The sequence below is a fragment of the Equus asinus genome, chromosome 3, assembly GCF_041296235.1.
Source record: "Equus asinus isolate D_3611 breed Donkey chromosome 3, EquAss-T2T_v2, whole genome shotgun sequence".
Classification (NCBI taxonomy): Eukaryota; Metazoa; Chordata; class Mammalia; order Perissodactyla; family Equidae; genus Equus; species Equus asinus.
This window is the reverse complement of record NC_091792.1, coordinates 92953079-92963967: the sequence shown is the minus strand read 5'-3', so window position 1 is coordinate 92963967 and position 10889 is coordinate 92953079. Positions and strand designations below refer to the sequence as shown.

General features: G+C 44.1%; 1 protein-coding gene across 8 annotated transcripts; it reads right to left on the bottom strand.

Annotated features, from left to right (window-relative positions):
* Positions 1–3122: 3122 nt before the first annotated feature.
* Positions 3123–10143, bottom strand: C3H4orf36 (chromosome 3 C4orf36 homolog). Of its 8 annotated transcripts, none has more exons than XM_044766286.2 (4): positions 9977–10143; positions 8345–8481; positions 5196–5350; positions 3123–4973 (listed from the first exon to the last, which is right to left on the bottom strand). In XM_044766286.2, exons 2-4 carry the CDS (start codon positions 8407–8409, stop codon positions 4840–4842), a joined length of 354 nt encoding a protein of 117 aa, XP_044622221.1. In that variant the 5' UTR covers positions 8410–8481; positions 9977–10143; the 3' UTR covers positions 3123–4839. The 8 variants fall into 8 exon arrangements, 7 of the variants coding, with proteins under 7 accessions (XP_044622221.1, XP_044622220.1, XP_044622217.1 ...); XM_044766285.2 differs by lacking the exon at positions 9977–10143 and adding an exon at positions 9585–9832; XM_044766282.2 differs by lacking the exon at positions 9977–10143 and adding an exon at positions 9553–9715.
* Positions 10144–10889: the final 746 nt, after the last annotated feature.

Sequence of the window (10889 nt, the reverse complement as noted above, 5' to 3'; positions counted from 1 at the left end):
ACTTAGAACACTGATGGGAACAGCAGTTTGGGCAGTAGGTTGGGGGCTGCTAAGAACAAACAAAAGCACTGCAGCTTGTTACAGCACCAGAGACACTACAGCATCACAGACAGACAACAGTAGGAGCAAGAGATGACGGGCTCCAGTAAAGAAGTGGGCAATCCTCTTTAACTGGGAAATGACACAGATAAACCCCGAGAAGATGCATCTCAAGAAAGTTTTGAAAGGTTCCAAGAGCCTCTAGTCAGGGTAATTGGTGAAGGTCTTCCCTTGAACAAAGCCAGTCCATAAAAACTGGGAAAGGGGGCAGTTTTTTCAAACGCCCAAGTCTCACCAAAGACCACCAGACCTACAAAGAAATAAGTAAATATGGCCCAAAGGAACAAAATAAATAAAGAACCAACCCTATAAAAATGCAGATCTGGGGCTGGCCCCGTGGCTGAATACTTAAGTTCACGTGCTCCGCCGCAGGCAGCCCAGTGTTTCGTTGGTTTGAATCCTGGCACAGACATGGCACTGCTCATCAAACCACGCTGAGGCGGCATCCCACATACCACAACTAGAAGGACCCACAACGAAGAATATACAACTATGTACCGGGGGACTTTGGGGAGAAAAAGGAAAAAAATAAAATCTTAAAAAAAAAAAAATGCAGATCTATGAATTACCTGACAAAGAATCCAAAATAGCCATCTTAAAGATGCTCAGTAAGCTAAAAGAGAACAGATAAGACAATTAAACAAAATTAGGAAAATAATCATGAAGAAAATGAGAATGTCAACAAACAGAAATTATGAAAGAAAAAAACAAATTCTGAAGCTGAAGAATACAAAAAATGAACTGAAAAATTTACTAGAGAGGTTTAACAACAGACTTGATCAAGAATAAGAAAGAATCAGGGGCCGCCCCATGGCCAAGTGGTTAAGTTCGCGCGCTCCACTTCAGCGGCCAGGGTTTCGCTGGTTCGGATGCTGGGCACGGACATGGCACTGCTCATCAGGCCACAATGAGGTGGCATCCCACATGCCACAACTAGATGGACCCACAACTAAAATACATAACCATGTACTGGGGAGATTTGGGGAGAAAAAACAGAAAGAAAGAAAAAGATTGGCAACAGTTGTTAGCTCAGGTGCCAATCTTAAAAAAAAAAAAAAAAGAAGAAGGAATCAGTGAATCTGGGGACAGATCATTTGAAATTATTGAGTCCTAGGAGCAAACAAAAAAAAGAATGGGGGCTGGCCCGGTGGCCGAGTGGTTAAGTTCGCGCGCTCCTCTGCAGACGGCCCAGTGTTTCGTTGGTTTGAATCCTGGGCACAGACATGGTGCTGCTCATCAAACCACGCTGAGGCAGCATCCCACATACCACAACTAGAAGGACCCACAACGAAGAATATACAACTATGTACCGGGGGGCTTTGGGGAGAAAAAGGAAAAAATTAAAAAAAAAAAAAATCTATTAAAAAAAAAAAAGAATGAAAAAAAAGTGAAAAGAGCCTAAGAGACTTGTGGGGTACCATCAAGAAGATCAACCTACACGTTATGGGAGTCCTAGAAGAAGAGAGAAAGAGGCAGAGAGCCTATTTGCAGAAATAATGGTCAAAACCTTCCCATATTTGAACAAGAAAATGGATATTCAAAATCAAGAAGCTGGAAAAACTCTAACTAGGATAAAATTAAAAGATTCACACTGAGACATTATAATCAAACTGTTAAAAGTCACAAACAGAGAGAGAATCTTGAAAACAGTAAGAGAAAAGCAACTTGTCATGTACAAGGGAGCTCCTATCAGATTGTCAGCAGACTTCTCAACAGAAACCTTTCAGGCCAGAAGGGAGTAGGAGAATATATCCAAAGTGCTGAAAAGAAAAATTTGCCAACCAGGAAGACTATATCCAGCAAAACTCACCTCCAAAAATGAAGGAGAAATTAATAAGACTTTCCTAGATAAGTAAAACCTAAGGGAGTGCATCACAACCAGATTTGTCCTAAAGAAATGCTAAAAGGTGCTTCAGTGTGAAACAAAATGACACTAGACAGTAACACAAAAGCAAACAAAAGTATAAACGTCACTGTAAACATAAAAATACACACAAATACAGAACGTTGTGTAATTGTGGTGCACTTTTTTTTAATAGACAAATGATTAGCACCAGCATTTTTTTAAAGTTTTATTTAAAAAAATTTTTTTTAAAGATTGGCACCTGAGCTAACAGTTGTTACCAATCTTCTTTCTTTTTCTTTTCTTTTGTGCCTGCTTTTTCTCCCCAAATCCCCCCAGAACATAGTTGTTTATTTTAGTTGTGGGTCCTTCTAGTTGTGGCATGTGGGATGTCACCTCAGCGTGGCCTGACACGCAGTGCCATGTCTGCACCCAGGATCCGAACCAGTGAAACCCTGGGTCGCCAAAGCAGAGCACGTGAACTTAGCCACTCAGTCATGGGGCCAGCCCCTGTGGTGCACTTTTAATTCTGATACAGAATTTAAAAGACAAAAGCATAAAAAATAACTATAAACCTATATTAATGGATATACAATATGAAAAGATGTAACTTGTGACATCAATAAAGTGGAGGGGTTCGGAGATGTAAAGGAGTGAAATTTTTGTATGCAAATAAAATTGGTATCAGTTTAAAACAGGTTTTAGAGGAAGGTTGGCACAGATGTTAGCTCAGTGGCAATCTTCCTCAAGGAAAAAGAGGAAGATTAGCAACTGATGTTAGTTCAGGGCCAATCTTCCTCACCAAAAATTAAAAAGTAAAATAAAAAATAATAATAATAATTAAAAAATAAAATAGGTTTTTATAATTTAAGACATTTTATGTAAAAATTGTATATTTTTTCATTCTTATCTTTGTCTTGAATTGTTAGAGGCCCATATTCAATCATGTCACGGCTACCTCTCCTAAAAATTCTCCTACCACAAAAAGTTCAGAGTACAACTATGAAGTACTTTCTATTACTGACATTTGACCACATGGAAATTTTCAACCAATAATCAACAAACGTATAACGAGTGCCTATATAAATTCAGCATTGAGCTAGGCCCTGGAGTACTAACATTAGTAAGAAACCATTCCTGCTCTTAAATCATTTCAGGAAAGAGATCCATAAACACATACTACTCAAATTTATTTTGCAATGTAATTTTATTTCAGTATGTGCAGTTTTAAGCAGGTTCAGAAATATCTGCCTAAAAACATAATATAATTACAAGAATCTTAAAGATGTAAGGAGACATTTTTTTCTCAAGAGAATGAAGGGAAAGTAAAGCTTTCTCAAATCTCACCTTTTCTCAAGGAACAGTGAGATGTTTAATTCTGGAAAGCTTTCTGCAGACAGACACATACATCGTTCACTTTCACAACAGCTCTGAAGAAGGCTGGGAGCAGATAACTCATACTTCCAATCAACATCAGTAACTACGGGTGTAAGGCTCTGAGCTGGGGAGTCAGATGCTTAAGGTTCGCTGGTGGTTCCCGAGAGCAGACCATAAACTGGCATCTACGTCCCTGGGTCGCACAGTGGAGACATTAGAACATGGCCTTTTTACACACGTTTTCCATGCTTCTTTCAAGAGAAAGGTATAAGTGATGAGCTGATTATCAGAGACTACTGTTTTTAAGCAGAAATTATCAGGATATGTCATAGGTACAACGGCCAGATTTTGAACTAAAAAAATCAGGTCATATGGTCTGGTGAGCACATATACATTAACAAGAATAAAATCAAATTTTTGCAAATTCAAAACTTCTGGCCTTAGGCTGGCCCAGTAGTGTGGTGGTGAAGTTCCCATGCTCCAGTTTGGCGGCCCGGGGTTCACAGGTTCGGATCCCCGGCACAGACCTACACATTACTCATCAAGCCATGCTGTGGCGTGGCGGCATCCCACGTACAAAGCAGAGGAAGACTGCACAGATGTTAGCTCAGGGACAATCTTCCTCACCAACAAAACCAAAAACCAAAACAAACAAAAAGAGGGGCCAGCCCAGTGGCACAGCGGTTAAGTTCACATGTTCTGCTTCTCGGCGGCCCAGGGTTCACCAGTTCGGATCCCAGGTGCAGACATGGCACCACTAGGCAAAAGCCATGCTGTGGTAGGCGTCCCACATATAAAGCAGAGGAAGATGGGCATGGATGTTAGCTCAGGGCCAGTCTTCCTCAGCAAAAAGAGGAGGATTGGCAGTAGTTAGCTCAGAGCTAATCTTCCTCAAAAAAAAAAAAAAAATACACAACTATGTACTGGAGGGCTTTGGGAGAAAAAAGGAAAAAAATAAAATCTTAAAAAAAAAAAGGAATTTCTCTCGGATGGCACCCCGACTTTTGGTGGTGAACATGATGCAGTCTATACAGAAGTTGAAATGTGATGAGGTACACCTGAAATGTACATAATGTTAAAACCAATGTGCCTTCAATTAAAAAAATTTAGTTTTTAAAAAATGTTTTAAAAAGAATTTCTCTCTCTCCTTTTTGGTGCCTCCTTGGGATCTCAAAGATCTCAAAGATGTAAATTCAAAATGTTCTTCAAAATAATGTCTCTGACAAGGAGTTTCCACTTCCCTTAGTGCAATTTTACAAAAATCAAAATGAATAGCACAAATGACTCAATTCCAGCTGCATTTTCATCTACTTACAGTGCTGTTGCTTGTGATACAAAGGAACAAGTGTGTGGCAGGAACTCAGAAGATCTGCCAGAGCTGTCCACTAACCCGGGAGCTGGCTCGTCCACCAGAGGGCATTCAAATGTCTGCACCGAACTCCACACAGGAAAGGGTCAGAGCCCTTCACTGGCTCCGGATGCCGAAAGCACAGAATACAGATTCCATTATGAGAGGACTGTCACTTAGGTGGAAGAGGTCTTCTCAAACCCACTGGCCTTTCCCTTAGGGAAACCTGAATTTTCTCAGCTGCGTTTTCCTGGTGCTTCAGGTTATCCAGGCGCTTCATTTCATACTCCCTTTCAAGTTTGATGGCTGAAAGAGAAAATACACAAAGTAGTCCAACTGACATTTTTCACCAAGCGTAATTTAGTCAGAACTGAATATTTATCACACAGAAAGAATCACATTCTTGAACACTAAACAAGAAGACAGGGCTCTGGGTATCAATGAGCATATTTAAACATTTCTCTGATCATAAGCAAAACAGCACACATGAAATTTATAATTCATTAAAGTAGTTCTTACGGAACTTACATTCTGCAGAAGGAAGCAGACCGTCCTTAACGGCTTTACATTTTTGGAGCTGTAAAGGACTACCAAACGTAATTTCTCCCAAGAAAGGCAATTGGATGTTGGTTAGGTTCGTATACCAGGTCTGTGTGAGCAGTGCAAGGTCCCAAGGTTCCTGTCTGGGGCAAAAATTCATTAATTCATTCAATACATATTTATTAAGTATCTACTGTGGTATATACAGAAGACATCTTATTAATTCTCTCTCTTCCATTTTCCACTAGACATTTGGTTGACAGGGGGGTATTCAGGATTTTCCAGAGTTGCAAATTTATCCAGGAGAAGGAGATTTATATTAATTAATGTAGAGGTATATTGAAAAATTACCATAAACTCTAATGACAGGAACTTTTGTTCACAATACAGCCTCCCTGGAGTCAACCCAATAGTTCCAGATCCTTTAAGAGGATGTAGTCAACAACCGTAAGCTCCAAATCTTTCATGGCTGATCAAAAATAGGGTCACAGTAGGGAAAGAACAAAGGGAATAATCAAACACTGAGCAGGGTACTTGGCATCGTCTAAGACTTTGAGTGTGTGAGTTGATTCTAATCATTACAACCACTATGTAGGCGGACGGGAAACTGAGACTCAGAAGTTAACTGAGAACCAAAGCTGGTACTTGACCTAAGTATATTTATTTAGAAGGACTAGTACCAAGAGAACCCTTAGAAAACTGGAGAGGGGGATGAGATCCTGAACTACAATATTGAAAATAATCACTCTGAACTTTAAATGAATTGTTTTATGTATCCCAATTCAGAAATTTAACCTATCAGCTACATGTTTCTCATCTACAGGCCTGTGAGTTCACACGCACGAGGAAAGGGGAGACATGCTCTGGTACGAGGAGGGAAGTGAGGCGGTCACACGCATGCCAGCTATTCGTTTTCCTTCTGCAGCTTCCTTGCTACTCGAGCATCTAACTCTAAGGAGTGGCTGGAAGTCTACAACGATTAGAGATGTACTTGAACAAGTGCAGAAAGATCTATTTCTAAGAATGTTCGTTGAAGCATTGTTTGCCCACAAAAATACACAAAATAGCCTTGATGTCTGTCAGGAAGAGTCGGGTTAAACAACCTGTGGTACATACATAAAAGAATGAGATTTATCCTTATATGTTGATTTGGAAAGATGAGCAATAAAAGAGCTAATGTTTATCTGGCATTTACTATATGCTTGGCACTGTTTTAATCAGTTTATACATATGAACACCTTTAATGGCCACACTAACCCTATGAAGTAGGCAGGCGCTATTGTCTTGCTCATTTTATAGATAAGGAAACAGGAACAGAGAACAACTTGCCCAAGGTCACAAGGCCGTTGGTCATGGGTTTGGAATCTGAACCCAGGAAGTCAGACTCTAGAATATGCGCTTTTTAACCACTAGGCTGTACAAGACACAATAGGGGAAGGGGCAAAGTTCCATATAATCCCATGCGTAAAAACATGTACGCGTATCTTGTACAGCAGACAGAAATTCTAGAAAAATAAAAAACATTTTACCTCTGAGGGGGGCTGCAGGAAGAGACAAGGACACGAGAAATAGCATTTTTATTTGCCTTTCAAATGCTTCTACACAGTTTGAATGCTTTCAGGGTTTTTTAAAATAATCTTCTAAAAACACTTAACCAAAAAAAAAAAGCCCAAGTTGAGGAGTTGCCGGAGTAAATGAACTCCAAAGATTGCTACCGGCATTCTGTTCCTCTTAATTCAGCTGCTGTGATAAATAGTATGATTTCAAATACTTTCTTGCGAGAATGATACAGCAGGCACTGGTTTTGCAGACATTATTCATGACATAAAATTCTGCAGAAAGAAAAAAAAAAACCCTGCAGAGTCAGTGCTTGAAATCATTCTCCAGACATAGGAATGTCTTCATCATAAAAATTATGTTCATAATATTGACTATATTGGTGCTTGCCTATAATTCAAAGTCTAAACACATACTGAACTGACAAAACTTAACAACATGCAATGGTCAGTTTTCTTTAGTTTTCCTATAGCTTTGGTTTCACAACCCCGTAGGTTGTCTCCATTTACTTTTTAGAATATTGTTAAAAAGAAAAATTCAATTGACTGATAATTGTAAGTATGTCATAAACTGTGGCAGAGAGGTTAAAAAACAAAACAAGTTCAAAAATTAAAAACAAATGGGGTGGCCCGGTGGCCTAGTGGTTAAGTTCCTGCACTCCACTTTGGTAGCCCAGGGTTCCCAGGTTCAGATTCCCGGTGAGGACCAAGCACTGCTCGTCAAGCCATGCTGTGGTACATCCCACATAAAATAGAGGAAGACTGGCACAGATGTTAGCTCAGCGACAATCTTCCTCAAGCAAAAGGACAAAGACTGGCAACAGGTATTAGCTCAGGGCCAATCTTCCTCACCAAAAAGAATAAATAAACTAAAAACAAGGCAGCACTACAGTATTACAGAGTGAAACTACCACATGGTAGCAATCCTTGTTCATTATGGGTTAACTATATGGCAGGCAACGTACAAGGAGTTTACACACATCACTATGTTCATTTTACAGACGTGGAGGCCAAGACCCAGAGAAATTAAGCAACTTACTCAAGGTCACACAGGGAGCCAGGGGCGGGACCAGGCTTTGAGCCCAGGCCTCCTTCATTGCAAAGCCCATATTGTGCATACATCGCCTTCCCAAGTGTACAGGATGCAAAACTCACTCTTAGTACCAGCTAATTCAGTGCTCTGTTAAGACATACTCGACACCAAGGCATGTTTCAGTAGACTTATGCTATCTGTAGAGGTATTTTAAGGTGGTTGGCGGTAGCAGAAAGTGTTGCTTTGGAGTAAGAAGACTCAGACTTCTAACCCTGTCACTTCTTTACTCCATGACTGTGTGACTCTGATCAAACCACATCTCCCAACCTCAGTTTTCACACTTGAAAGTGTGGTTCTGTTGTAAGGGCCAAGTAATATAATTTATAAATTCTTATAAAAACACTTTCCTTTAAAAATCAGTATCCAGACACCTGAAAATGGCTCATGTAGTCCAGTACCTCATGGGAACTTAAGGGTGCCTGGTGCTTTTATTTTAACAAAGACACACCCCCGCCCCGGTCAATGCTCACCGTGATATAAATACTTACACTTCATAACACCTGCCCCGCAAAATGGTTTTCACTGTGTTCTTTCTTGGCAAGACATAAGCCATGGTGAATTTTTACAGTCCACTTGCCTCACGTAGGTGCTTGATGGAATGACTCCAATATCCTGTTCACTTCGCCTGAAATGATTGCAATGCACCTAATTAATGGCTTGCACTTGAATGTTTTTTAACATCCAAATAATAAAAAGATTCAGAAAAAGCATTTCTGAATGTCAAAACATCCCTATTAAATGTTCACTGAAGCTGAACTCCTAATGTACAACTGTGTTCTCTTTTATTTTCCATGAACTCATTTTGTCATTCCTTGCCATCTAAAGAGAAGACGCCCGGTTGACAGCCTCGGCATGCCGTCAGGGAACTCTGTCATTGTCTAAACCTGCCAAACTGGCTCAAACTAACTCATCCCCAACCGGTGTCTGACTGTGGCACAGTTAAGCGACAAATGGCTCTGCGGCCACGGGAACTTCCCATCCCTCGCTCGAGCCCTTTAAAGGATGCAAACCTTCCCAGGTTTTCCCTTTTTCAAAGATCTGAATTTAAAAAGTAGCCAACTTTAAGCCCCACTCCCATGTCCCCTCCATGCACCCTTCTCCGGGGCCAGGTCAGGGCGACGCTCCTCCCGGCAAGACGTGCCGTTCCGCGCAGGACGCGGCTCCGGGGAGTGGGTGGAGCCCCGCGGCAGGAGACCCCCCCCCACTAATGGCCCCACGCCCGCCCGCCCCGCTCCTCCCCCTGCGCCCCGCGCGCCCCGCTCCGCCCCGAGCCCCGCTCCGCCCCCCGCGCCCCGCACACCCCGCTCCGCCCCCTGAGCCCGCACGCCCCGCTCCTCCCCCTGCGCCCCCCGCGGCCCCCGCGCCCCGCTCCGCCCCCTGAGCCCCGCTCCGCCCCCCGCGCCCCGTACGCCCCGCTCCGCCCCCCGCGGCCCCCGCGCCCCGCTCCGCCCCCTGAGGCCGCACGCCCCGCTCCTCCCCCTGCGCCCCCCGCGCCCCGCTCCGCCCCCTGAGCCCCGCTCCGCCCCCCGCGCCCCGCACACCCCGCTTCGCCCCCTGAACCCGCACGCCCCGCTCTTCCCCCTGCGCCCTCCGCCCGCCCCTCCTCCCGAGCGCCGGGGTCTGGGGGCGGCTCCGGGGAGGCGGCGCCGGTGCCAGGTTACCGGCTGGGGGATTCGGAGGGTCGCGGGCCTCGTACCCACGGCAGTGCGAACGCCCATCTAGGCTCACCAGGCCGGGCCACACCGCGGGCCCGCCCCGCGGGCACACGCTTCCTTCCTGTCCGCGCCCGAGCTGCGGGCGGGCGGCGCCCCGGCCTGGGGCCCGCGTCACGCCGGGGCCTCAATAAAGGGCTTTGTGGTGCCGGCCCCGCCCGCGAGGGGTCGGGGCGCCGGGCTTGGGATGCGCGCCCCGCGAGGTCCCGTCGGACACAGGCCCCCTGGTGAGACAGCCAGGACCGGGACCACGCTTGACGGAACAAAGGCCACGAGCCAAAGACAGGGCTGTAAGCTGGCCTTTCCATGAAAATGACACTTTTAAATGTAATGAGGTTGTGTTGAAGCCATTTGGGGACTGATTTGGGGACCATTTGGGGGGGCCACTTAAATGTGCTGGGTTCTGACCTGTTCGCTGTGAGCCGTTCTCACCGGTGACGCTTGAGCGGCAGCGTTGTTGTCATTGCTACTGTTCACACCCTCTGGTGGGTCAAGGCCGTTTCAAACGCTAAAGCTGGAAACCCGTATGATGTGTTCTGTGTTCGTGTAAAGAGCAAGACAGGATCAGAAACCGTGGCCTGATGGACCTGTTTCTGAAGTCATTACACTATTGTGACTCAGGATGAATCTATATTTTAATACATCAGGTGGTCACCACTTGACGTCAGAGGACAATAGCTTACCTTTCCGTTTTGCGTGAGGGTTTTGGAGTCAGAACTGGTTTGGAATTCTAGTTCTGCCTCTTGCCAGTTTTCATAGCTTACCTACGTAACTTCTCTAAGCCTCCATTTCTTTATCTCTAAAACGTGTATAATACTCTTACAGGGTTGTTGTGAGGATTAAAGATCATGTCTGTAAATTCTCTGCCACGTGGTAAGTGCCTAATTATCCGATTTTGAGCCTAGTGACAACTTTATGAGATAGGCGATTCCAGTTGTAGAGAGGAGCAGTGAACTAAGAGAGCTTAAAGGGCTGCCCCGGGTCACGTAGCTAGTGAGTTGCAGGGCCAAATTTTGAAGCTAAGCACAGTACCCTCCTCGCCCTGACAAGCCACCTCTGATCCTAACTCCGGCCTAACTAGAATAGGCTCGAAGGGTTGACCCACCTTTAGAAGAGGTGCCTCTCAGAACCTGGAAGACAGGACTCGCTTGCTCTGTAATGTTTCTGGTCTGGTACTGATGGAAAAGGAGCAGCCAGAAGTGGAAGTAGGTATTAGGATTGAACTCAAAGAATGGTGAAGCCGTTAATGGATTGTGAAATCAACCTAGCAGATTTTAACCTGAATTTTTTTTTAATGAATTAGCATAGAATACGGGGTAAT